Below are 27,724 nucleotides of genomic sequence, written 5' to 3' on the forward strand. Positions count from 1 at the left end.
GTACTTTGGATAAACCGAGAGATTTCTCACGAGAAGTGATGGCTTTTTCCTCGTCTGTGTTTTAGCTGAGGAAGGACGATGGAGGAGATGGAAGATATCCTCTACAGCTTGCCCAAACCAACATTTTTACTTGCAGATAATGTTATGGTAAATAAGAGAGGCCGATCCGGCAACGCAGCGCTATTGCCTATGGATATTCGGGGCTTGGTTTTGATATCCAAGCCTTGCTAAGAAACAGTTTCCTAAACTTGGGGTTCCGTTTGCTGGAAAGTGAGTGAAGAAACTTGATAATTAAAACCTGCTTTGGCCATTTCTCAGAAAACACTGGTTGCAACTTTACTGAATTAGAAAATGAATAAGTGCTGAGAGCATAAGAATTCATCCTGACCCTCCTTTTTTTGGGGTTGTTTTTTTGTTTTTTAGCGTTTTGTCTTGTGTCTCCAGTGTCTTTTTGCAGAATGCTGCTTCTCCTCCTGTCTCTGCGGGGGAGCCGTGCTCACGGCCTGCAGGACTTTGGGGGTGCGCACCCAAAAACATAGCCTGAGAAAAAAGCTGACCCACCGGGCCGGGGGAGGCTCAGCAACGGGTGCTCCACCTCGCCATGAACGGGCCGGGAGCCCGGGACACCGCCGGCCCGTCGCCAGGCAGAGCCAGCCACGAGCCCGAGGCCAGCTGCTTGGCCACCGCCTGGGCTTCGATCCCTGGTCCTGGGGATGGCGCCGGGCGCGTGGACCTGACGGCCAGCGAGGTGCTCCGTGTCACCAACCACCTGAGGAACATCGACAGGAAATTTCAGCGCTTCCGCGAGCTCTTCCGACAAGGTAAATATTTTTCAGTCCGCTTATTTGCTTACAAATCAAGCAGATTGCGTTCAGCAAAGGCAATCCTGTCTCGTTCTTGCTTCATTATTTATTTAAAGCAATGAATTTAGATGGCTCTCAGACAATTTAGGGTGGCTTGTCTCTGTGCAGATATTTAATTATGTAAACGTCTTTTCCTATAATGAATTGCATCAATAGATAAAGTTTCAAAGCACTTAACCATCTAAGCGCAGAGGTTTCCTCCAAATGCGATGCAAAAGCACTTCAGGTGGTAGTGACAGCACCTGCAATTACTCACAAGTGTGTGAAAGTGGCTCGAGGAAAGGGCACACGCCACGTCCCCGCTGAGGGAACCACGATTCGTCACCGGGATGGAGCCCAAACGTTGCGAGGAGGCTCGAGCTGGCGGTGGGAGCCCGGGTGTGTGTCACAGCCTGGCAACAGGCTCCACAAGTGCTGTGCCTCCCGGGCGCCCGGCGGTTTCCCTTTCTCCTCCTTTTTCCCAGGATAATCTCTGTACTCGCAGGATGCTCTCCAGGCTGGAGCCCAAGTCAATAGACCTGAGAATTAAGAAAACGGTTGTCACAGGCTCGGTGCTGCTCTACAAACCCTGTCCAGCACGGCAGCGTTAACAAAATCCCTTCAGCTGCTTGCTGGAACAAGAAAGCTCCTGGAGGAGTGCCACCCTCTCCACCAAGGCATCCGGAGTTCCCTGCAATCCCCGTCTCCCTCCCACAGCCTCAAGCTGTAGCTCCAGGTGACGGCGACTGCCTTGGGTTGGGTCAGCCACGCTTCCGGAGCAAACTGCAGCGGTGCCCTTCGCTTTGCAAGACACCACAAACAATGCTGGCTGCTCACGGAAATTAGATCTACCCGAGGTGGTTCTTTCACTGAGCATCTTTCCGAGCGCTCAGCGTGGGACAGCGTCTTGCTCTTGGAGGTTGGGTTTTGGGTGTAAAGACACAAAGATACACAATGCTGTGGCAGCTGGAATTATGACGTTCATCACTTGGGCTCATGGAGTAAAACCTGGACAAAAGGCAGCGGGGAGCCTCATCAAGGGCCCTGGATACTAAGGACTGGGAATTTCCACGTCCATCCCATCACTGCTTGAGGGGGGTTTTGCTTGCTTCCGTCTTCAGCGTTTGTTATTTTCTGTTTTGTGCAGAACATGAGTATTTAGGAACAGCCGGGTACCTGTGCGGCTGTGCTGAAGTGAGTTCACCGTGGGAAAGGTGAGGAGGAGAGTTTATGCATGAAAAAAAAAAAAAAGGTAATTTTTTCTCCTTCTTACTTTTAGGAGAAGTTATTTCAGCTTCTGCTGAAGCCAAGCTGGCAGATTTACTGCAAGCCATCTCCTCCTTCCTGAACACCTACCCTGCTTTGACCGGGGATGCCATCCAGCCTGCGGTAGCGACCCTTGTCGCCAATATCAATGGTAAATCCATAACTTTAGAGAATGTAACGAGCACTGTAGTTACTGCCCTCTGCTCAGTGGGGGCAGAAAAGCTTTCAGCTGGGCTCAGCACAGACACACACGGGTATCCACGTGCATGGAAAGCGCCCGTCGCTACCGGAGCTGAGCAGAAGTCAGTGACCAGCTCCCAGCGTTAGGGAAGATGGTGCTTTTAAAAGGCATGGGAGCAAGATAAAGGCTCAGACGTGAGAGTTTTTCTATTTAGGTTGGCATCGTGCTGGCAAACTGCACCTTTCTGTGTGTTTTCCACACGTAAAACACGTTCAGATGGTGAAACCAAAGCAGGGAAACGCGCGGCTCCGGGGAGCTGTTCTTGGCTTGGTTCCGTCTGTCGGAGCCAGCAGATCTGTGCCAGGACGTCTCTCAGTGCTTAATTCCTGTGTAACCTTCTGCAAAATGTTTTCAGGTGTTGGCTAGTCCGTGCGTGGCAGGGAGGTAGAACTCGAGTGACCCACGGGGTGTTGGAGGTTGAGGCGGTGCCCTGCGCCACGCTGACCTTGGTTGGGTGGTGGTTAAATGTTTTTTCCGTCCCTGTTTTGCACGTTGGTTTCTTGGGAGCTCAGATACCCTTAAATCTAGTGGAAAATCCTCACCTGAAAGCTAGTCCCAGCCTCTCCAGAGGAAAGGCACAGTGGTTCCTGGCCTTTGTTCTGGGGGTCTGATGAGCTTCGAGAGGAAGGGCTGAATGTCCCGTCCCAATATTGGGTGTATGAGCAGAGCCAGGGCTGGCCCAAGGCTCTCAGCAAGGGCTGGAAGGAAGGAAAGTGCCCCAACCACACCGCTGCTATCACTCCCAGTTTCTTTCCTCCCCTGCCTTCAAAAGACTTACCGATGTGGAAAGATATTTGCCTTGTAAAATAGCAGTGGTGACGTAAAGGGAAGTTTAACGAGACCTCGTAGGGGGCTGCTCCTGTGTATTGTCTGCAGTAACTTGCCATTGTGCTTGTTCTAAAATAGTCATTTAAAAAAATAAATAAATAAATTCACCTGTTAAAAATGCGGGAGGAGTTTGACAGTTGTGCTGGAGGAGCTCTGAGTCAGGGGAGCAGCCCTGCACCCTGCTCCTCTCGTTAGAAGAACCTCGTTACTGCTCTGCGTCACCTTGGAAGATGGGCTGCTTCTCATTAATTCCTGTACTTCCCCTTTGTGAGCTTCTGATCTTGAAAACAAAGTTTAGGGTTTTACCATCTCGGCTTTTATCAAAAAAAAAAAAAAAACCCCAACCAAAACATAGTCATTCCCCAAGAAAGTTGAGGAAACTGCTCGAGAGTGGGAATTGGGATCCTGAGTTACGCTTCTGGTAAATAAGGAGCCCCACCCCTTGTTCTATGTTAGGTTTTATTAGATTTTTTTTTTTTTTTTTAAATTAATTGGAGGGTGTTGCTATACTATGTCGCAATCCTTTTGGCTATAAATGCCTTTAGACTAGAAAAACACTTTTTATAGCGCTTCTCTGGAAATAAAACCCTTTGCAAGCAGGGCATGGTAATTACACTGGCACTAAACATACCTGGAATTATACCACTTGATTATAAAAAAAAACGAGACGCAGACTGGGGAAGATCTGATCCCAGCAGCACTTTGCCGTGGGGTTTTTCATCCCGAGTCTCCTGCTCCTTTCTAAAAATCAACCGTTCCCTCCCGAGCTGGAGCAGAAACTCTCACACGCGCCACGTTCGCTTGAGCCTGAAACATTTGACGCTGAAGCGGTAACTCTAAGGGTTTACATTTTAAAATTTTTTTTTTTTTTTTTAAATTAAACAAGTGTTAGCGATAGAAAGCTCAGCTGATTTAACTCTGGCCCGTGTCTGGCTGCAGTCAGAAGAGCCCGGAGCTTTGCCACAGAGTCTGTGACACAACCACAGGCAGAAATTCTGCAGAAAAAACGTAACGGTATTACTTGAGTCTCCAGCAGGTGCTGAGGAAAGAGAAACTGTGGGGTTTTGCGGAGTCCAGGGACACAAACGTATTTTTTCATTGCATAAGAAAGCATAGATTTTTAAAATTATTCATTATTTAGTGAAGAAAAATTAATAGCTTTGCTGCTGAGCATGTTTGTTTGTTGGCTGTCACATTTTTGCTGTCGGTTTCTTTAATATTTGCAGAAGGAAAAAAGTTCAGTTCCTGCTCACTTTGGTCTATAATCTTTGAATAAATGCTTTCTAGTTCCCACAGCAGTTTCATCACCAAATCACCACCAGTATTTCTAAACCGAAGGCAAAAATTTACTAAAAATTTTGAAGGCTGCAACGCTAGCTCTGCGCTTGCAGCCAGGAACTCAGTCGCTTGCGAGTGAATTGTCCAGCACGGGGCGGGGGTCATTGGGATTTAAAGCTTTACACCCCAGCCCACCATCCGGAGACCGCTCCCAGGCTGAAAAATATCTTGACGCAAGCAAAAGCTTTTTTCCCAGCTCATCAGATAACTAAAAAAAAAAAAAAATCAGGTTTTGAAAGTTTAGATTTTGGTTTTGCTGAGCAGAGGTCGAGCGGGGCTGCGAACGCCGAGAACACACGCACTGGGGAAGAGAGCAGAGGGCTGGGGGCTCAGGCAAGGGCCCACTGCGGGCCCATCCCTGCCCCAGGGACTCATCCTTGCCCTTCTCCTGTCCCCTCTTTCAACCTAACAGCCCTTTCCCCTCACCACAGGGCGGTTTCTCGGCGGTTCGTTCGGTCTGTTGCGTTTCTTGGGAGGCAGAATGTGCTCTCCGGGTAGAACAACTGTGGCTGCAGCAAGCACTGAAAGCCAGGAGGATTCAGAAACGATCCTTTTGCTTATTTAACCAAGACACATCTGAATTATGCAAACTGCCCCTTCAAATAAATGCAGGCTGCGTGGTTTCCATGCGCGGAAGCGTGTCTGCAGGAAGCAGATTTGGCTACAGCGGCCGCGCTTACCGCCAGGCACTTCTGCCCGTGATGTCGGGCAGGTCGGCTGAACTCACACGCAACTCCCATGGGCCCCTGGATAATTTCTTCACGTCTGATCTGATCAAGAAGTCGTGTTTTTACTCAATTCGGCTGTGATTCAAAGCGGGGTGATTTGGGATTCTGCTGCTTTCTGACCAAAATACTGAAGATTCAGCCATGGGAGAGCCAGAACCAAGTGGTATGTGATTGGTGTTTGAAACGAGTTTTTATCCTGTTTGTACTGTAAAGCTTTTGGGGCTTGGTATGACGTGTGAAGCAGATCAGCCTGAGCCACCTAGGAAATATGGGTGCTAGAAAACAGCCCTAAATTCCTCTAATTGGGGTTGCCATGAAGATCCCACCTGCTCAGTTCTTTAAGTCTTCCTCTCCCGGATGAAATTCTGTGATGCATTTGTACTGGGGCATTGACTTTTGTAAGAGGAAAGGATGCAGCCCCCCTTTTTTCAGGAGGTGGAATGTGCAGCATTTTCTCTTAAGAGATCAGAATGACATAATGCTGATACTTGCCCATCGTTTGCTCAAGTCCCTCTGATAAAAATTTGCTCTAAGTCCTTGTTCTCAAAGGTGACCACCTTAATTAAGAAGGTTTGAATCCGAGTAACACTTCCCAGTCGAGCATTGGAGAGGTCTCTGTGCCACCCAAGAGCACAAATCCCCTCCTGCCAGAACCCCACGTCCCACAGGGGCAGGTCCCTGGTGCTTCAGAGAGAGGGGGAAAAAAAAAAAAAAATTAAAAAAAAAAATCTCACTGCCTCAAGGAAATGTGGAAAGTAACATGAGTCCTTTCCCTGCTGTCACATTCAAACGGATCGTTACCCCTGTAGCTAGAAAACTTTATTTCAGCTTGACTTTCAGCAGCTGGGTCTTGTCATGGCTTTGTCATGAAACTCAACAAAACAGTAGTTAACAGATTCTGTAGCTCACGGTCATACTTGGGGCTAGCTCAAGGATGGCTCCGTGTCTTTGGTAAGCTGAATAAACGGAGCTCGAGATGAGTTTTCTGCCTCCCCCTTTGCCCCACAGAGTGTTTCTGTGCCTTCAGCAACGTCTGCACAACCCCCTGTCAGCACCGACACCCAACGTGCTCCTCGTCCAGCGTTGCTGGAGCCTCTTTCTGCTCCCTGTTCCCCTTTTGGCCGTGCCCAGGGGTCTCTTTCCGTGGCATTGCGTGTGAGGCTTGTGTTAGGCAACTACCCCTTGCATCCAGCTCTGCTTTTCAGGGCAGAGACTATCCAGCCTGGCGATAAATAACTGCACCTGATTTGTGGATGCTCAGCTCTGCGCCGCCGTGGAAGCAAAACCATTTCTGAGGGCACTTAAAGACTAATAAACATCCCTCTCCTGGAGCTGTTGGCCTACGCTCTTGGTCTCATCAAGCACTTCAGCAGGAGAGATGATGGCACAAATCTGATCCTTTAATAAACCCACCAAAGGCCTGGAATCTGTTTCTGAGATCCCACTAGAAACAACAAATACATCGATTTAAGCGGTATTTTTAGGTTTAACGTGCGTCCAAGGGTACCATCCAGATCGTGATGTCAAAATGGAAAAGTCAAATGCCCCCTTGAAATCCGTGTGCCTTTTATCAACAAAACCTCGTCTGTTAAGGAGGTTTATTTGACAGCTCTTTTGCAAAACCGGGAAGACTGGTGTAAATTATTTTGTTCAGACTTGGTTTTTAGCCAGTCACATCCTAGATTCATCCTTTGGTCGCTAACTGGGAGGTCCTTTTACTGCCTTCCAGGCCTGGAAGCATCTGCCGTGCTTCACTGTCAGTTTAAATTCTTCTTACCACGACTAACACTTCCTTATTCTTAATATTGAAGAAACAAACCACCAGAAGTTTAATATAGTGGTAGTCTTCTTACTTAAAAACCAAAGTTTGTTAACTAAGAACTGCAAGGGGCTGCCAGCTATCAAGACAAGTCTGTTTTACTAATATTTTCCTCTAAAGCTGGCGAGCACCTCGTTTTTATTTGGCAAACTAACGCACCTGTTCTCAGTTTCTGCTGGCGGACATCTCAAGGTTTGCCATGTGCACGCTTTCTTTTTCTAATGAATTGATGTACGAAGTGGAAATTCTCCTCCCCACCCCCCCGTGCCCTGGCATGTTTAATTAATCCCCTCGTTAATACGATGCTGTTTAGGATGCCTGACCTTGCTGTATTTCCTGTCAGTTGTGGGCGATCGCCCTGCTTGTAGCAGTTCCAACCTCCTCAAAAACCTGAGTGATTTGTAAATATAATTTTTGCCAGGGCCTTTGTTCCACTGAAGTAGGACGAGGAGAAATCAGAGTGACAGGATGGGAAGTGGTCTTGGTTTTGCAAAACCGTTGTCAAGGAACTTGGATTATTTTTATTCCAAAATGTGTTATTTCTCATCAGAGAGAGGGGCTGATCTGGGCAGTGGGGGCAGCGTCCCTTGCTGCCCGCCGTAAGCGGAGCCTCGCGGAGGGGTGACATGGTTCCAGAGGGAGGATTTTGTGCAGGAGTGGCGGGTGACAATTTGAGAGTTCTCAGATTTATTTGGCCCAATTTGCTTCGAACAGCGTTGCAGGTTAGCGAGCAGGGGATTTTCCACAGACGCTGCTTTTATGCAGAAACAGGAGATTTTTTTCCCCAGTGGAAAAAATTCAGATGTTGTGCTGCAAAGCGCAAGGCTGAGCGCAGAGAAGGGGAAGGTGGTAGCAAGGAACAGACTTGTGGCGCTGAGGTTTAGCGAGAGTGCCACGCCGAGCGAGGGGTTTAGACATTTACCTCATTTTGCAGTAACTGCAGCTGAAAGGGAAGCGACGCTTCTGCTGAAGGGCAGAACAAGAGCTTCTCCTGCTAAAAATATCCTCAACGCTCCGCACACCTACGGCTGGGGGAGCGCATCCTCCCCGTCACAGCGGCAAAAGGCAGCGAGGAGCCGTGAGCTTCCCTGACGGCCCGTGATGGGGATGAGGGGAGTTTTGTCCACCCAAGGGGGGGCAGGACTCTGCAGGGCAGCCAGCCCGCTCCGCTGCCCGGACAGGGAGTTCTTCTTGGGGGTGCGAGTCTTGTGCCGATGCTGGAAAGGGTCTCTGCTGGAATTGTCTAAGATAAGAAGGATAAGGATACTCTGTCCTTCAAGAAACAGATGGGTTTTAATCTCCAGAAGAGTCAGTTTCTAGATCAGCCTTCCAGTTGTCAGCAGGTTGTCCAGACAAAGGGCTGAGCCTGAGTCTCTCCAAGCCTGCGGTCCCACATCCCAGCACCACGGCGGGTGCTCCGCTCCCTGATCCAGCCAAGGCTCTGAGCGGGACCTGAAAGATGAATTATTTTAATGGATATTTATGGGAGCCTCCGCAAACCTGCCAGGGACTCCATTTTCCTCTAGTACAGGAAAGTGGATACAGATATTGAGGGATTTCGCACGTGGGCAATCAGGAGCTCACGGCTCCTCAGGAAGGGACACCCTGAAGCTGTCCCGATGGCAGCTGTGACAGCAAAGAGCAATTCGTTTCCTTGATGATACACGCACGAGGCACGGGAATCATTTGGCCCAGACCTGTACATGGCAAAAAAAATTTCAAATAGATGGGACAAATTGGCTCCTGAATGACGTGCGTGTTCATACTTGTGGGAATCAGCTGCGAGGCCAGGGAAAGTTTTCCTGTCCGATTTTTCCTCCGTCCTCCTTTTAGTGTATTACATATAATAGTGTCTTAGTGAGACGAAGCAAAGGACTTGCAAGAACCTGAGGTTCTTGCTTATCTCACGGCGCCTCAATAGCTGCTTTCAGAAGCAGAATGTTTCATTTTGCCCATCATCAGGCGCTGCTCGAGTTGAGTCACTTCTTCCTGTTGTACAATCCTCTGCTAGCGGTAAATAAGAGAAGTTAAAGCTCGCACCGAGTAACGAGAGTAGCTAGGGTTCAAATTGAATTAGTAAACCTTGGATTTGTTACGTCTTGGATTGTGAATGATTTGGGCCTCTTACAGAAGAACCAGGCTGAGATGTTTGGTAAAACCGCCTGTCTCAGGTCAGCCCCGGAACGGGGGTTTCTCAGGATTAAGCAGGACAGGTGCTGGGCACAGTTTGCAGCTCCCTGTTAGCAGCATCGGGGCTTTTCCAGCCCTCCCCCGGGTGCCCCACGCGTGGCAGGACGCTCTGTGCCCTTCCCCACAGCTCCTCCAGACCTCAGTGCTTCAGGGTAAAAAAAACCCAAAGGCGACTTCACCCATTTTCAGCGTCTCCTTTTGCTTTGGAGTAAAACGTTCAGAAAACTTTTAAAGAACGAGGCCAGCATAAATCTAAATTATTCACTCAGCAAAGACAATTAAGCCAGGAGCGTTCCCGGCTCGTTTGGTGATGCAGAAGGGAACTCAGCACCCAGCCCGTGCTGCCCAGTCCGACTTCAGTGTCCCACCCTGCCTTCTTCCCCTATTTTTTTTTTTTTTTAATTTCTATTTCTATTTTTAAGGTGGTGATGGGGTTAGATCGGTTGATATTCATCACTTGGACACTGTGTGACTGTTAGAGAGCACTTTTATTTGACATCAAACAAAGAGATTTGTGGAAAAAGATCCCTAATCCTTCCCGGTCTTTCTCTTCATTGTACATTCTAATACTCTCTCACATTGTTTGGTATCATTATGGAGTTAAAACCCCCACATGCTCACAGCCTCCCTTCGTACAGATGAGCCAGTCTTGTGCTTTTCTGCACCATTTTGGCTGGAAGGGTGGAAGGTGACCTAATCCAAACCTGACTTCAAAAAAAAAAAAAATCTGTATTTTTCAGGAGTGAGACAAGGCCCAGGAGTAGCTCAAACTGAGACACAAACTGACTTTTCTACCAAGCATCATTTGAGCAACACTTACAAATACTTGCTCACTGTCAAAAACTCGACTATCGGTGAAGCAACTCTAGATTTAGGTCAACCACATCCTGTTTCCTGGAATGTCAAAAGGACAAAGAAGAGTGAAGTTTGCTTTTGTTTTTACCAATTGTGCCCGGTTTCATATTTTAAAACATTTTTCCTTTTTTTTTTTTTTTTTTTATTTTTTTTCAGCAACTTTCAGCCTGAGTCATTTTTAGTTTCAGCCCTCAGTGACAAACACATGACAGAGTGGAAAGTGAGATTAACAGCATTAATGACCCCGTGTAAGACCCGTGTGCTCGCCTGCACCCTGCTACACGTGCAGCTGCGGGCAGAACACGCTCCGACCCGACAGACACGTGGCAGGAGCGTGTTGCCCCTCAAGCAGGGCCAAGCCCATTTTATATTCCACACGCCCAACAATTTGTACCTGCTGGGGACTGAATGAGGTGCAGGATTTCGTAAGGGAGATTATCACCATAAATAAGAACGGAGAATATTGAGAAACGGTCCCTGCACATAAAATATTGCGACACACGCACGCGCGCGTGCCGTGCGCAAGGAACAGGCAGCTTCTGCGCCACGGCCCAGCGGGCTGCAGCACTGCCTGCTGCTCTCTGCTCACACCACTCTGCTGACATGGGCTGTGCAGAGTGTGCCTGGGTTGGTTTTTTTGGGGTGCCAGGCACGCTGCTGCACCCCATGACACACCCCCCTAGCAGGGCTGCCAGCGCCAAGCTGAGGACAGCGGCGCAACTTCAGCTCCGTGGCTGCTATAAAGGTCTCCACGGCTGATTGCAAGCCCTAAAATCAGCTTAGATGTCTTCCTTGGATATCTGCAGATGGGTTTTCTGGGGGCTCTGCCCCAGGAACCTCAATGAATTTGCCATTCCCAGAGTTTCCTTTTGAATCCATCCCAGCCTCGCCTTGCCGTGCTTTGCCATTTGTCACCCCCCTGTGGGTCTGCGCAGGGCTCAGCCACGCTCCCCTGCGCCTCCAGAAACCATCCTGCTGGCCTCGGGGAGCTTTTGGGTTTCAGTGACACGACTTCTTCTCCAACTCCAGGTCTTGACAATCAAGAGAGGACACCCGAAAACAGGAAGCGATACAGTGAGATATTCCGGAGCCTGGATGCCATAGAAATCTCAATCGGAAACGCGTATGTAGAGAAAATGGGGCTGAACTCCTTTTCTGGGTCCTTGGAACTGCAATTTATTTTATTGTCTTTTTATTTTATTGTACAGGACAGTGGATATGTTCATCGGTGATGCTGACAGCACTGAGGACACCGACCTGACCCCAGAGAAGGAGGTCGCTCCGGTGGGCAAAGAATGAGATCCATTTTATTCAAACAATTATCGATGTCCGTTGCCAAAGTGCATGATTCTATCTTATTAAATTCTATGTTACTCCAATTGTTTTTTGGATGATCAAAAAAAAAAAAAAAATAGTTACAGCTCTTACTTGAATAGCCAGAAAAGAACTCTACGCCCCTTGGTTCTACCAGTGATGGAGGTGGCAACAGAGCTGAGAATATTTAGTGGACACATTCAGGCATTTACCGTTTGGATTTATATTTTTCTGAAAAACAAGACGTGGAAATTGGCTGGTTTAAGTTCTGCGTGCTAAGAAAAAGATCAGACAAGACAGCAAACCCCAAAATACATTTGAGAGTCATGCTTCAAAAAAAATCCCTAAAATTTTGGCCTTAAGGTTAAACAAAAGATCTTCAAAATAGAACTTAATGGGTTTTGGCTTGCTTTTGGGCACTGTGGGACTTTTGGGGATAATCAGCCTCATTTCATGTTTTTCTGTATAAACAAAAGGGCTAGAACTTCATTTTTCTCTGACAGCAATTGTGCTCGTGTAATCGTATTGTCCCATGGGCTAAACTCGAAAATAAAAATAAAATATTTTGCGATTTATAGGATGATTTATAGTAAAATAAGAGCTGCTCTTTGGAGCCCTCTTCCAGCCTTCATCTCTCTGCCTCCGTGTTTCTGCCCATGGCAGACTTTTACCTTCCCTCTGACAAATCTCAGGCTACTATTTGAGCTGCACTGGGATGCTTAGCTAAGCAAACTCAGCACTCCAGCTGGCCTTTTTTTTTTTTTTTGAAAAATCCTCCACATTCCCGAATACTCATTTTTCTTTCACCATTTTCTCTTTTTCTTTCCCCTCCCCACAGCTGAGTGAAAGTTTCTGCAAGAGCAAAACCAGTTCAGAGAGGCAAGTGCAGGCAGACATAACAGGTAACATTACTAATTAAAAATAAATATATATATCAAAGCGGTGACACGAGAACACTTGGTTAATCACCTGGGGATGGTCCTGGCAGCCTGATGACAGGGGGGGGAGAATGCTGGGGTCTCTGCCAGTGTCAGTCTCAGGCTGAGCTCGACCCAGCAAGGACGAGCCTGTTTGAGCTCAGTGTTGCCCCGGCTCCCTCCAGCACTCAGGTCTGTCCCTGTTCATCTCATTAAGAAGCTTCTCACAAGGTCTTGATTTCTAAATCCTGCATCAATTCCCAAAGCTCTTGGTTTTAACCCGGTGAAACCTGGGATACTCTGAAACACTTGGTTATTCTCTGGGAGGGTTCTCACCAGCTCCGTACTTGTCGCATAAAATGCAACGTAAAGTTGTGGTTTTTCATATAAAGTCCCCAAGAAGCAAAACCCATCAAATTCTAAGCTGCTTTCTCACAGATTTCAGCCTGAAATGGTTTTGGATTTGCTCACTGCAGTATGATGAACTTGTATTAGGTTCTACCCAGGAACAAGAAGACTTCCTGCAACTCCGCAGTAATCTGTTAGGTCCTTCGCTTTTGGATTTCAAAACAAATTAAACAAAAATATTTAATTAGAAGCGGAGGGCAGAGGAATATATATGTCTGAATTACCTGGAACTTGCGTGGTTCCATGGGCAGGACTTTGTGGGGTCACTGTGAGTAGATCACAGTGACATTGTTCGGTGAAAAACCTTTTTAAATGGCTGATATTTGAGTATTTTGCAGCACGAACTCTTAAGACTCCGATTTTGCCACTCTTGGGGGAGCCTCTGTCCACCAGCCAGAGCCGTTCTGAACCCGGATTTCTTCTGTTGCAGATCAGGAGGCAGATGAAATGCTGATTAAATGTGAAGGTGGCATTGACGCAGCCCTGGAATATGCCAAGATGTGGTGCAAATACGTCAAAGAGCTTCTCAGCTGGATTGAAAAACGTCTGAGTTACGGTGAGTCTGTGCATGGAACCAGCTGGGACTCTGTTGGCTTTTCGATCGTGTCGCGGATGAAAGTATTGACACGGTAATGATTTAGTAAGAAATCTAGATTTATTAATAACTAACAGTAATTTATCATTACAAAATAATTCAGACATGCTGAAAGAAAGAAAAGCGACTTATTCACAGATTCTAAACTGACAAGTTTCACACTGACTTACTTAACGGGACCTTGATTTATCCATATATGCATACACAAAATGGACAAACACAGAGAAACAAAGGTGTTTGGGTTCAGTAGAATGAACACAAAACAGACAAAACACACAGAGAAACAAGGGTATGTCCCCACACCCCACTAAACAGAGAAGGAATGGGTAAAAGAGAAGCAAACTCAAAGAAAATTTCCCTCTTGAGTTTAGAGCAAATACCCCCCAACGCCTTGGGATTCCTCAACGGGTGATAACTGAGACCCGAGCGGGTGGCCTTCGCCCCGGCCTTCCCTCAGCTCTGGCAGCAGAAGCACCGTGAGGGTTTTGGTACCCGAGAGGCTCCCAGCTCAGGGGAGATGCTGGTCACAGGCCGCTGCCACCCAGGAGAGATCAAAGGGTCTCCCTGGTGGTCGCAGTTTGAAGGGTCCAAGATAACTGACTTTGGTCAGATACAAATTAATTATTCTGGTGCCTTCCAGCAGTTGCACAGGAACTTGATGAAAGTGCAGCTCTGTTACTGTTCCCTCTGACCCCATCCCAGGCACACGTGTGCCAGGCCCTCAGGAGATGATGGGCTGGTATAACCCTTTCTGAGCAATCAGGAGGGGCAGGAGCCAGGCTCCCCTTGACCTTATCAGTCCTTATCTCACCGATGGGGGTACAGCTCGGAGGGGGGATGTGGGTAGAATCACACCCGGCACCAAGCAGCCCAACAAGGAGGGGTGGGGAGGGGTGAGAATTGCACCACCACAGATAATTTAAAAAAAAAAAATCCTAGCTAAAACCACACAGTTGCAAGCAGAATTACAGCAGTGAGAGCCTGGCCAAAGATCAGCCCCTTTAGATGCTTTTTGCCTGCAGATAAAGACATAGAGTCAGAATTTCTTCTTCCCTGCACGATCCTAACTGACTGGGATGGCTTCTGGCTTTGAGAAACCCACCCCTGCGACCGTGAACCTGGGGATTAACCCACTCTGCCCTTTTACAGAGACAGAGTTTGCCAAAGGGATGGTGAAGATCGCAGAGTCGGGACGAAACGCCATCATCCAGCAGGTACTGGTGCTCACAAGTCCCTGCTTGGCTGCGCGGGGTCCCTGAGCAGGGGCGGGAGGACGGGAGCCCTGCGGAGCAAACGTGAGGCTGTCCCCACACGTGACCTGCTGCGGACTCTGATTCACGGAAAAAAAAGACTCTACAACTCGAATAGAGTTATGAAGCAGGGATGTTTACTCCGGCCGGGGTGCAAGGGGATTTCTCCACAAAGCTTGCACACCCACCGCACATTGTACCAAAAACTTCTAGAGCGTGGATATCCATATTCATGGGGTTACATCACACAAACATACATATGCATGAGTAGGGCTGGGTTAGTTCGAAAGGCTGATGTCAACAGTTGATGTCATCTTTGCACCTGCCCATCGCCTCCTGGGGGGCGTCTTCAGGGGTCTTTGGGAGGAAGGCTCGGAGTCTTTCTCACCTTGTTTTTTTTTCCCCCAGAGCATGCGCAGATTCTCTTGGCCAATTTGTTGAATAACAAGAGTGGTTTTCAGAGGGTTTACTTTCTATCTTATCTAAGAGAACCAATTGAACTTCTACCATTCCTATATGGCTATCTTTACTCATCAGCAAAATTCCAACTAGTTAGAGCCACCTTACTCGAGGCCAAAAGTCTAATATTTTGCTGAACGTTGTAATCCTTGGTAGATTTTCACAGTGAACTGCTTTGTTTTGAGGAACACGGTATCCTTGGTAAAACGCTCTGGGCAAGCAGGATTCTTAGCAATATTTTTAAAATACTATAACTTGCTATAAGTAAGTAATTAAGTTGCTAAGCAGTTTTCTATAAGTAAATAAATCTCAAAACAAGTAATCATTCCTCTGTATCAACTCCAATCCAACAGCAAATATCCCTCCAAAACCGTTCCTAAATCTCTCAGTATTGGAGTAGGGTTTTTTAATTTTTTTTTTTTATTTTATTTTTTTTTTCCCCAAGGATTTATAACATGGAGTTAATTGTTGGGAAAATTAGAGGATTCAGCAAAGCAAGGGACGGAGTCAGCACAACACTGTTGGGAGCTGTCAGTGCTGGGTTAATGGTTGGACTGGATGATCTTCAAGGTTCTTTCCAACCCTGTTGATTCTGTGATTTTCTGCGATTTTCTGTGAACACTGCCCAGCATAAAACCCTCCTGCCTCCAGCATCCTGCTGTGTTGTCTGAAAAAAATAAAAAACAAACAAAGCAGCGTAGACACTCTCACCTTTCTATAACAGATCTTGGCCATAGCTACCAAAAGCTTTTAAATGTAAGAAAGCTGCAGTGATTATCCATCATTTTATATTGGCCTTTTTTTTGTTGTTGTTTTTTGCAGTACAACATGCCTCTCCGGCCGCTCTATACGATGGTCCTGGAACACGACATAAAGATTGGAAATTCAGCTAGTGAGACTGCAGGATTGCTCCAACAGAAGGAGTTCTACCAGGTACTCTATAAGACAAATCTGCTGAAAGATTAGACGGGAGCATCACAGAGACCTCACGAAGTGATTTATCCTGGTCTGAGGGGGTGGAAGGGAAGAGAGAAGGAAACGCTCACCAAGTTTAAGGGAGAAAGAGGCATCTCGCAAGGCTTGCTCTCGAATGTCATGCCCTCGGCTGTCAGATATTTTTTCCTGCCTCACGAGGAACTGTTGCCATCCTGATTATTATTATTCCTCTGCAGCCTCTGTTGGCCAAGAAGAATGAAATTGAGAAGTGGAGGAAAGAATTCAAAGATCAGTGGACAAAGGAGCAAAAGAGAATGGTAAGAGGCTGATAGATGGGCTTAAAACACTAAAGCCAAGCATTTACAAATAAGCAGTAACTAAATCATGTAATGTGCATCCTGCTATTGAATAGAAGCACTTTCTTACCGAGCACGGGGGGAGTGCTAGCAGCATTCCTGTGCCGTCCTGCCCGTGCTCCCTGCTCCCTCCAGCTGCCTTCAGCCAAGGGGGATCCCCTGCAAGGGGGGGGTCTCTGTGCCTGCGGCCCCTCCCCAAACCCCACCTGCACACGCTCTGCTAGAACTCCGCCAACAGCCCTTTACTGCCAGGGATTCCTGCTGGGAGGAGGGTGCTCCTGGGCGCCTTCATCCAGGACAGCGGGGCTCTGCTCAGCTGTAGGGGAAACCCCGGGGCTCCCTTAGAGCTCCTGAACTTTGGGAGGAGAGGGACAGAGAATCACAGACTGGTTTGGTTTGGAGAGACCTTAAAGATCATTTAGTCCCACCCCCCCTGCCCCGTGCAGGGCCACCTGCCACCAGCCCAGGTTGCCCAAAGCCCCGTCCAACCCGGCCTTGAACCCTTCCAGGGAGGGGGCAGCCACAGCCTCTCTGGGCACCCTGTGCCAGGGCCTCACCCCCCCCACAGGGAAGAATTTCTTCCTGATATCAGATCTAATCTCCCCTCTTTCAGTTAAAACCATCACCCCTCATCCTATCCCTACACCCCTGACCAGGAGTCCCCCCCCTTCCCTGCAGCCCCTCTCAGCCCTGGGGGGCCGCTCTAAGGTCTCCCCACAGCCTTCTCTCCTCCAGCTGACCCCCCAGCTCTCTCAGCCTGTCCTCACAGGGGGGCTCCAGCCCCCCCAGCATCTCCGTGGCCTCCTCTGGCCCCGCTCGAGCAGGTCCGTGTCCTTCTGCTGTTGGTGCCCCCAGAGCTGGACCCAGCCCTGCAGGGGGGTCTCACAGAGCGGAGCAGAGGGGAGAATCCCCCCCTCGCCCTGCTGCCCACCCTGCTCTGGGTGCAGCCCAGCACACGGGGCCTTCCTGGGCTGTGGGTGCACGTTGCTGGCTCACAGGCAGTTTTCCACCCACCAACACCCCCAAGTCCTTCTCCTTGGGGCTGCTCTCCAGCCCCTCCTCGCCCAGCCTGGATTTGTGCTTGGGACTGCCCCAACCCATGGGCAGGACCTTGCACTTGACCTTGTTGAACTCCACGAGGTCGGCATGTCCCCCCTCTCCAGCATGTGACCACACCACACAGCTCGGTGTCATGGGCAAACTCGCTGAGAGTGTCCCAGTCCATGTCCCCAACAAAGATGTTAAACAGCGCCGGTCCCAACCCCTGAGGACACCACTGGTCACTGGACATCGAGCCACTGACCCCAACTCTTTGAGTGCCACCACCCAGCCAGCCCCTGACCCGAGTGGCCCGTCCACCAAATCCATGTCTTCAATTTAGAGACAAGGATGTCACGCGGGACAGTGTCAGATGCTTTGCACGAGTCCAGGCAGATGACAGCAGTTGCTCTCCCCTTATCCACCAACGCCGTAACCCCCTTGTAGAAGGCCACCAAATTTTTCAGGGCTGATTTGCCCTTCGTGAAGCCGTTTGAGTGACAATATCCACGGGAACCAGGAGACAGGCACTATCCTTGTAAATGGAGCAGTGCTGTGACTTGTTCCTCCCGCTGCCTCGCCAGCCTTCCTAAACCTTTTCCTTTTCCTATTCCAGAACGAATCCTTGTCATCCCTGCGCAAGTCCCGCCTGCAGTACCTACAGCGCTGCGAGGAGCTGGAGAAAGCAAAGCACCTGAGTGCCAAGGCGGAGGATGAATATCAGAGCGCGGCCGCCGCCAACCCCGGCAGCGCCAACAAGCAGCTGGAGAAGCGGCGCCGTTCCTGCGAGGAGGCACAAGCCAAGGTGAGGAGTTCAGTCAGAGCAGGCTGCTGGCGTTTCCAGCCGTCTCTGTAGAGAATGAAAATGCCGGGAGCCTCTAGTTTAGAGAAAGTGTATAGTGGAGATTGTGTCTGAGGCTTATGAAATGAGGAGCGGCTGGGGGAACTGGGGGGGTTCAGTCTGGAGCAGAGGAGGCTGAGGGGAGACCTCCTGGCCCTCTGCAACTCCCTGCCAGGAGGGGGCAGAGAGGGGGGATGAGTCTCTGGAGCCAAGGCCCCAGCGCCAGGCCCCGAGGGAATGGCCTCAAGCTGCCCAGGGCAGGGTCAGGCTGGCTCTGAGGAAGGATTTCTGTGCAGAAGGGGCTGTTGGGCGTTGGAATGGGCTGCCCAGGGCAGGGGGGAGTCCCCGGGATCCCTGGGGGGGTTGAAGAGTCGGGCTGAGCCAGCGCTGAGGGATCTGGGGGAGTTGGGAAGGGTCAGGGGGAGGGTCATGGTGGCACTGGAGGAGCTTCAAGGGCTTTTCTAAACCAAGGTGATTCCGGGATTCTGTGAAATCCCACACACCGTCTGACGGCATCTTCCCACCCATCCTGTGACTTTCTCCTCCTTTGCTCCATTTCTGGTCGTGCTCAGGTTCAGGAAACAGAAGCTTTGTACAAGATGTGCATCAGCGATGCCAACTTTCGGCGACAAGAGCTGGAGAAAGTGCGGGTGCGGATCGTCTCCCATATCCGGAAGCTCATTTACCAAGGGGATGAGGTGCTGACGTGGGTACGTGTGGCCTTATAATTTCTCCTCTAATCCTCGTTTTGGGGAAACTGCTCTTTGGGATAAGACCTCTAGGCTCTTCACTGCTGAACCACCCTACAACTGACCATTCTCAAGTAGCTGAAGTCAGGGGAGTTCTCTGGATTTTGCTACCAACCTGCTACCAAAGCATCTCAGATATATAATCCCATTTTCAATTACTAATGCTTTGAGAACACAAATATCCATAGAAAAGAGGGGGAAAAAATCCTAGAACAAGAAACAGTGACATAATTTTTATCCAACCTGTTAAGTAGAATCATTAATAAGCAGAAGTGCTGGTAATTGAGTTGGGTAATGAAAAACTGAAAACTGGTGAATGACTGAGATCCAGGGGAGGGAAAAGCACCTGGGCTTTCACTAGCAGTTAAGGGTTTTTTTTTGTTTTTTTCCCCATAAGGTCACGTTAAGGATGTTCAAGCAGCGGCAGAGTCAGTCAGAACAGATTCCAGTGGGATACCAGTACCTGTCAGAGGTCTGCAAGCCGTACAAAGCGGGCGAGAAATACCTGGAATTCATTCAGGCTCTGCAGAAGAAAGACATTCCTGTGGAAGTGTTTGAATTCGAACCACTCACTTCCGGAGGGCAGAGGTAAAAAAAAAAAAAGTGGAAAACTCACACCCTAGCTGAAAGGTCAGAAATACACAGCGCACAGAACAAAAGAAGTGTTGAAAACACGTTTTAGGAAGTCCCTAGCAACGCCGCAGCGTGTAATGGCTGAGTACAGAAAAACCCACAGGCTCAGCTCTTGGGGCCTTCTCTGCACGTCGCTCCCCTAACGAAGGAGAAATCTCTGGAGATGCACTTGGGTCCTTCTGCTGAGCACGGGACCAACACCAGTGAAAGGAGGGCGGCAGTTTCCTCCCACGTCCCTGCAGTTATTTCTATCGTTTGCCAAAGATTCAGACGGCTCCTTCCTCACACGGGTGCTGCCCGATTTCTAAATTTTCCCTGCAGGTAGAAAGAGATGAAATTGTATTGAACAGATTTGTTTCCCTAGTTTTGTGCACGATTGTTGTCTCCTGGAAAACTCAGCTTACACCCGTGAGCTGCCTGAAACAGATGCTTTGCCTCAGGTACCCACGAGGCACCTCGGTGATGCACTAGTGTCCGTTACTCTTTGCTGTTGGAAAATTGTTTGCAACTCCTTCTCAGGTCCCCTCCCAGCAGCAAAAAGAAGATGGTGCTGCAGTCCACAGGACCCTCCTCTGCAGCAAAGGATGTGAGCACGCCAGAAGACACGTCCAGAAAGCAGTTCTCCCCAAACGGCGAACAGAGTAGGTTGAATTTAATAAGAACGACCCCATTTTCTCTCGAGCCACTGTAGTTTAATTTAGATTAGTAGCCAGAGGTGGGATAGGTCTCAGATTGTTAGGGCAGTGCTTAAAGCTTTGCTCAGACTGGGAGAAAATATTGACAAGTTTTTACAGATGTTCTTGGGAGCTTGGTTTGGACTTCAGCCCTGTGCTGAAGCATCCCAAGAGCCCTCGGGCTGGTCTGTCACCGTATCCACCTCCCGCAGGTGCGAACAAATCCCTCTGCAGCGACACAGAAAGCCTGGGGGGGAGTTGTGAATCCCGGTCCCTGGACTCTCCCAATTCTAGCCCAGGTAAGAGCAGCAGAAATTCTTCCCTAATATTGCCCCAAACCCTACAAATGGGACTGAAGTCTACGCTGACCCACTTTGTGCATCGTGAGGACGAGATTTTTCTCTTTTCTCAAGGAAACTCTAACAGGAAATTGTTGAAAGCTTCATCCACCGGCACCATGTCGTCCTCAGATGATTTTGAAGAGAGAGATTCCCTGCAAACTTTTGAAAACGGTGAGACACGCTGTTTTGCCAATTATGAGGCCTAGCATAAAGGACACAGCCAGCAGAAAGATGAACCAATAACCAAATTGAATTTGATACACGGGTGAGCGCTGGGGGTACAAACAAGTCAGATTATACATAACCGACATCAATCCCACTGACCCCAACAACGACACCGCACGACCAGCAATGGGTGGGATAAATGGTGACATGCAGTTTCCCATAGAAGGGACGGGAGACAGCTGAGTCAACAAGCCAAACACATAAGACCAAGGAAGCCACAGACTGAATCTCTACACAACCCGCGTTTACAAAAGCCAGACCTGACTGGAGCCCAGTCCCAGGGAGGCGGGAGGTCCTTCCCCAACAGGGAACTCTGCAAAATGCATCCACCTCACACACAGACACTGCCCCTGCCTGCGAGGGGTCCCAGCTTTTATCCCTCAGGGGGACACCTGACCTTGGGTTACTCAGTGTGGGACCCCTGGGGCTCATTTACCCAGTGGCTCTGTCTGCCAGGCCGGCCCACCCTGGAGGGAAGCCTAAAGGGAACCTCACCCCCCCTTTGGGAAGGGCTGTGGGAATCACCCACATGTCAACCTTCATTTGGGGCTTGGGGTTGAAACCCCAGCATGTCACACACACGTGACTCACTCGGTGGAAACCACACGCACGTCTCTGCTCCTTTTCACGCTTTAACGCTGTTTCGGCAGAAAATGGTACATCCCAGCAGCAGTTTAGGAACATCCTCCTCTCCAGCGCGGCGCAGACCCACCGGCTTCGGAAGCTGCGGGGACCGTCCAAGTGCAGGGAGTGTGACACCTTCATGGTCAGCGGCTTCGAGTGCGAGGAGGTGAGGGCTAGGGACGAGGGGGCCCCTCTGCAAAGTTCTGTGCTTTTTCTTCCTCTGCATTACACAAAGCGTGTTTTTCTGTCTTTGAGCAGCCACTTGCCCAAAACAACCCCCCTGGGGTTGGTGGGACTCTAGTGGTTGAGGGAACGGGAGTTGTTCGGCCTGTGCTGGACCACAACCAGACCATAATTTGGGTTATTTTTCAGTGCTGCCTGGCCTGCCACAAGAAATGTCTTGAGAACCTGCTCATCACCTGCGGCCACAAGAAGCTGCCCAACCGAGTCTCTCTTTTTGGCATTGACTTCACTCAGGTTCCTCGGGATTTCCCGGAGGAAGTTCCCTTCATAGTGGTGAAATGCACCTCAGAAATCGAAGCCCGTGCCCTCGGGGTGCAGGTGAGTCGTTGGTTGTTCTTGCTTTGATCTTCTCTTCTCTGTATCCAAAGCTCCTGACCTCTCCCGCTCTGAACCACGCAGGGGATCTATCGGATAAGTGGCTCCAAAGCCCGGGTGGAGAAGCTGTGCCAGGCGTTCGAGAACGGACGGAGCCTGGTGGAGCTCTCCGAGCACTCCCCCCACGACATCACTGGGGTCCTGAAGCATTTCCTGAAGGAGGTGGGTACCAAACCTCTGCCGGGAGGGCAGGTCTCAGCCCACCTCGTTGCTCAGTGCCAGAGCAGCAGGATGAAGTAACGCGCTGTTTTCCTCCCCTCCCGCTGCAGCTTTCGGCACCGGTGCTGCTGTCCCAGCTCTATAACGATCTCATTGCGCTCGCCAAAGATTTGCAAAAACCTGGGGAAGAAAAATTAGACTGCGCCGGCTTCCCTTCTGATCCCATCCAGAGCATGAAGGACTTGCTGAGCAAATTGCCTGGAAGCAACTACAACACTCTGCGGCACCTCGTCGCACACTTGTACAGGTGAGGAGCGTGCTGGCTGTCCCCCCACTCAGCGCCGGGGACCATCTTGCAGTAATTTAAAGTCTTAATGACTGAGAAGGACCAGAAGGTCCTTACTGATAACGCTTCATAAAGTGCAGAGCAAGAAGGTGGCTCAAGCCCTCTTTCACCTGGCTCTGAGCACAGGTCACAAGAAACAGCCGCTCTCGTTAGGGCTGCGCCATCCAGACAGACCCAGGCAGCTTCTGAGATTTTCCTCTGGAGTTTCTCTGCGCAGACCAGAGCTCTGTCCCCCGTAAAAAGATGGGGGTTCTCTCTCTGCTAAGAAACGGGGGTTTTGGTGCACTCGGTGCATTGGGGTTGCGAGCTGGGAAGCCCCTAACAGTCCTGTTTCCCTTCCCCAGGGTGGCAGAGAAATACGAAGAGAACAAGATGTCCCCAAACAACCTGGGCATAGTATTTGGGCCAACCCTGATCCGGCCAGGCTCAGGGAGCGATGTCTCAATGTCGTGCCTTGTTGACTCTGGGTATCAAGCCCAGATTGTGGAGTTTCTCATTCAGAACTACGAAAGGGTGTTTGGGATGGATGACCTGCCCTCATCCTTATCCCTCGGATGTGAAAACCCTTCGCAAGAAGCAGCGACAGAAAAGGATGAAGGACCTCAGAGCCCAAACACAGCCCAGAATATAACTCTAGAGGTAGAGCTCCCAGACACTGAGCTTGGCTTACTGACCCTGCTGTAGAGACTGACCCTAGTGATTAAAGAGAACTTTTTTCACAGATAACAAAACCGTTTCCTATCAGAGGGTTATTCCGAGAGGAAGGAGCAGAGAGCCTATTGCACGTGGAGTGGGAGAAACAGCAAAACTTATAAGTCACAGATCACTCAGCAGCTTCTCAGACCAATCTGGGTGATGGTTTTGCTCCACGTTTTAGATACCAGACATTCTGAAAGATTGGGGGGTTCTCCATATTAAACTGCTTCCACAACTTTGGAAGCAGCTACATGCACTTCAGAGCCCGCAGACCCCCCCACCCCGTACAGCCCCACGGGGCTCTGCTGCATCCCCAAGCAGTGGCCACGGGCCCTGGTTTTTCCTTGCCTTGCTACTGAGTGTTCTGCATCCTTCCCAAGCTCCACGGCTCTTTCCTCACAACATTTCACAACTTATTTCACAGCACTTTAAGAACAAAAACGGGCATGGCATCCCTGAGCTGGGACATGGTTGGGTTTGGGTTTTTTTTTTTTTGCATTTTCACAGCAGGTTTGATGAGCAAGAAAGAAGAAATTACTTTCCTAAAGTTAAGCCAAAGGGAGGGAGATCTGGGTTCGGGGATTCTCTGCCTCCTGCTTTTGAGTCATGGGTGTTATGTGCAAGACCAAGTGTCTCTGATGACCCCACCCATGTCTGACACAGAGTAACACTGCTTCCCCTGCAGGGCCTGCTCGCTGAGGAAGCAGAAATTAGAATAACCACGGTTACAGATCAAATAAAATCCCCAGGGTAGACACAATTAACTTCTCGCGTGCAGAAATCCCTGAGGATGAATGAACCTTCACAGAAAGCACTGTTGGAGATACACACAACCCTTGCCTTTGACTAGTTCCAAAGCCGTTTTTACCTGCTTCTGCAGCACGAGTGAATTCTGCAGAAGGGGTCGCAAACCCTTAAAAAAAGGGGAGTTGCTTCTAAAGGCACTTTTGTTTTGCCATTAATAAAACCACTCTGGAGCCCCCGCCCCGGTGACCCTGTGCACACTCACACAGATTCCAAACCAACGACAACTCCCAGGCGCTCCCGTGTCCTCCGCTCATCCTCCCATTTGCATTTGACCATAATTACCAGTTCACAGCTTGGTTTCTGACTTTTCCCCTTTTTGTTCTGAAACGGGCTCCCTCAGCTCCCCGCGGGCCACAGGAATCCGCAGAAAGCGGCTGCTGCTTTCTGGGACAAGTTTTGTGGCAGCTGTGGTCTGCCAGCAGGGATGCTGGAGCCGGCAGGTCTTGAACTGTAATTTTGCTCTCAGGGCCCTGCCCTGGGACCTTCTGCAAGCTCCTTCCTGACTCCCCGCAGTGTTACAGACGATCTAAGGGAAATCGAGGCACTTTCAGCTCAAGCTGTTGCCTTCATTCACTCGGCTCTAACAGCAGTTGGGGTGAAGTGGGAGTTGACAGTATCTTCATGACAAATAAGAGTGCTGTATAAACATTCATGGCTTTTTCCAACAGAATTTCCCCTCCAAGCACGGTTTAAGTGTGGACTGTGTCTCTGATAACCCGTCTTCCAGGGAAGCCATCAATGAGCTGACTCTGGAGGGAGCCCACAGTCCGTTAAGCGCGGACGCTCCAGGTAAATGAAGCGGGTGATGGTGATGCTGTTACAGGTTGTCTCGTACCACGTTTGCAGGTTCTCACTCCCCTTGCCTGCCTCAGTAAGCCGGGCCCTCCTCGGCGTCGCTGCTCAGTCTTCGTGCAGAGAAGCTGCTGCAGAGCAACCACCACGTAGCTGGTGTGAAATCACAAGCACATCCTCTGCAGCCCACAAAGGGCTTTTCCCCGCTGTGGCCCCAGCCCTTGAGCCTGCAGTCACCTGCCAGCTCTCCCAGCTTTAAGAATATAAACCTGACTCATCTCTTATACCTCTTTCAAATGCGTATCTTGTGATTGCTCCTGGTGAACGAAGCTGTTAGAGGGAGGTGTTTTAGCCTGCTCATTTCTTCCTAACAGGAAGAGCAGTCATCAGCCAAAGTTGTTTGTCAGAGTAACCTTGTCTCACCCTGCTAAAATAACTGTCTAATTTTTTTTTGTTCAGAGATGAATACAAGTGTTGGCTCTGAGCTGGAGGACCTGGAGGACTCTGTGCAGGAAAAGACAGACAGCGACTCGGACACGGTCCTGGGGACCCAGCCCCGGTGCCATTTCAGCCGACAACCTGTAAAATATATTCGAGCCCAGGCAAAAACAAAACCGGTCATTCCCAAGGCTTCCAGTTTGCCCTTGAGGACTACCACGTTAGTCAACGTGGCAATGGAGTCTGGTGCAGAAGGCAACCCTGCCGACAGCAGCTCCATGACAAAGGACACCCCAGAGGAGAGCACGAGGAGAGGGAACAGCTCGGCCGACACAAACACACTCAAGCACCGCTCAGGAGGGAGACAGCAGCTCAAACATTTTGAGATCACGCAGGAAACCGCCAGGATTGTCTCAAAGTTTAACCTCGATGATGCTTCTGCATCCCCTGAGCCTTCTCTGGAGAGTGTGGAGTCTGCTGAGAAAGCAGAGGACCTCAACCCAGGGACATACCTATAGAAAAAACCCCGAGGGGTAACAGATAAAAGCAACGGGAAGGGAGAGGGGCCCAAAGCCCAACACCTGCTGTAGGAAGGAACGGAAAGGGGGTGAGAAGAACGTCCTGTTTGTATTTACCATGCAGGCTGAGAAAAGATATCTGCTGTGAACTACCTGGGAGGCTTTCAGCTAAACCAGGATTTGCTCTTTATTTGTTAACAAACGCATAGAAGCAAATCCAATGGGTCACTCTCTGGAACACGCTCTGCTGAGCATGAAGGACAACGTGAGAAGGAGAGGAACCCCAGACTGCAGAGCTAGAAAAAAATGTAGCCAGGAAGGAGGCAACTGAAATGTAGGACAGTAGACAGAAAACGTTCCCAAAGGGTCTTTTTCTGGCAGCTGCAACAAGCACTGATTTTTGCCATTTTTATTTCACAGCATTTTTGAGTGTAACTCACTTTTGGAGTGTAACAGAACAGGGCAAAGGGGCAAAGTTCATCTACTCTGGATCCTTCTGCTTCCCTTACCGGAGCTTCAACTTGCTCGTCAGCACAAAGCCATTCTGGAAAGGGAAGAGACACTGTCCTACTCTGAGCCGGGCCCCGTTTATCCAAAACATTAATTCTATTTCCCCTCAAATCACACTGAGCTTCTGCAACACTCCCAGGGGAAGCTGCTGCCGTGGTGCAGGCGGCAAAGCCCCGAACCCCCAGTGGCTACGAAGATTTCTTGGCTTTGAGCCCTGGGTCTCCACCTCACCAGCCCCTGGGTTACCCCAATGCTCCTCTCTGTCTCCCGGCGGCGGATTTTCTGTCCAAATTTTAGCATGAGGACGGGGAGAATTTTGTCCTATAGTGCCATCTCGTGACACACGCGTGGGGAAGGGCTCCCGTGCTGCTCGCTCCTGGGGACACCTCTGCTGCTCCAGGTGGCCTCGGCCACTGGCTGTGTACAGAGCGTGAAATTCAGACCACAACGTGAAAAAAAAAAAACCTCTGCACAAAGGCAGATTTCTGTGCTCACCACCTGCTGCAAAGGCACGGGGAGATGTACAGAGACACCAGAGCTAAACCCTAAAGGAAAACATCACACTTTCCCCTAAGAGCTTGGGACCTTAAGCAATCTACTTCACAAATTTCTTTCGGCTCATCAACAGACTCGTTTTTGCCCTGTTTCTTTCCAAGGCTGTAAAAAGAAGTGCTAAGGATTTATTATTTGTATTTGTACAGTTCAGGCTAAAGAGAGTTTGCATCTCTGGAGCGATGTATATTTGTTAATATAGTGCTTGGAATTCTTGAATACTAAATTATCTTTTACTGTAGAACTTCTGTAATAAATTACTGGCTGTTTTATTGTGAGCTTATCCTGTACTTGTTAAATGTGAATAGGGAAGCCTTGAGTAAACACTTACTGGACTTATTAACAGCGCCAAGTGCACTCTGGTCTCTCTAAAACCAAGGTAACGCTTGCCCATAAGAATTTATAATTTGAGGAACCAGCAGAGCTAGAATAATAAAACCCCAAGATTCCTCTTCCTGCTGCACGTTTAACTTAGAGACTCACTCCAGGCAGAAGTGCTGGGGGGTTGTACAGTTCAACTCCCACCATCCACCTCTGCCTCTCCTTCCAGCGGTCCAATACATGGAAAATGCTATTAGAGAAAAGAGGTTCGCTCTTACCCCGTAACTCCTCGTTACTTGCTCTTTTCCACGGGGCTGGTAATTTGTTGAGGGTAGGAACTGCCAAAGCAACGCTCCCAGCCGGAGCTGTGCAGCTGCCAGGTCCCCCTCGCACCCAGAGAGCTCGGATGCAGAGTCTGAAACCTCCTGCCCGGGATGGGGATTTTCTGTCACCCAGCCACAGCCAAGACGGTTTGATTTGGAAACCGAGATGCTGAATTT

At 49.5% G+C, this 27,724-nt stretch overlaps 1 protein-coding gene across 3 annotated transcripts; it reads left to right on the plus strand.

The window, feature by feature from the left end:
• The first annotated feature begins 586 nt into the window (after positions 1–586).
• Positions 587–27,191, plus strand: GMIP (GEM interacting protein). Of its 3 annotated transcripts, none has more exons than XM_074930136.1 (22): positions 587–821; positions 2,122–2,259; positions 11,137–11,230; positions 11,316–11,391; positions 12,260–12,323; positions 13,177–13,302; positions 14,491–14,555; positions 15,873–15,983; positions 16,223–16,303; positions 17,997–18,185; positions 18,794–18,931; positions 19,368–19,558; positions 20,123–20,244; positions 20,490–20,576; positions 20,691–20,789; positions 21,494–21,633; positions 21,840–22,028; positions 22,110–22,247; positions 22,355–22,551; positions 22,935–23,229; positions 24,762–24,882; positions 25,345–27,191. In XM_074930136.1, exons 1-22 carry the CDS (start codon positions 602–604, stop codon positions 25,839–25,841), a joined length of 3,378 nt encoding a protein of 1,125 aa, XP_074786237.1. In that variant the 5' UTR covers positions 587–601; the 3' UTR covers positions 25,842–27,191. The 3 variants fall into 3 exon arrangements, with proteins under 3 accessions (XP_074786237.1, XP_074786238.1, XP_074786239.1); XM_074930137.1 differs by lacking the exon at positions 587–821 and adding an exon at positions 4,947–5,406 and having other exon boundaries at positions 2,161–2,259; XM_074930138.1 differs by lacking the exons at positions 587–821; positions 2,122–2,259; positions 11,137–11,230; positions 11,316–11,391 and having other exon boundaries at positions 13,182–13,302.
• Positions 27,192–27,724: the final 533 nt, after the last annotated feature.

This window comes from Athene noctua, chromosome 31 (genome assembly GCF_965140245.1).
Source record: "Athene noctua chromosome 31, bAthNoc1.hap1.1, whole genome shotgun sequence".
In the NCBI taxonomy this organism is placed as follows: Eukaryota; Metazoa; Chordata; class Aves; order Strigiformes; family Strigidae; genus Athene; species Athene noctua.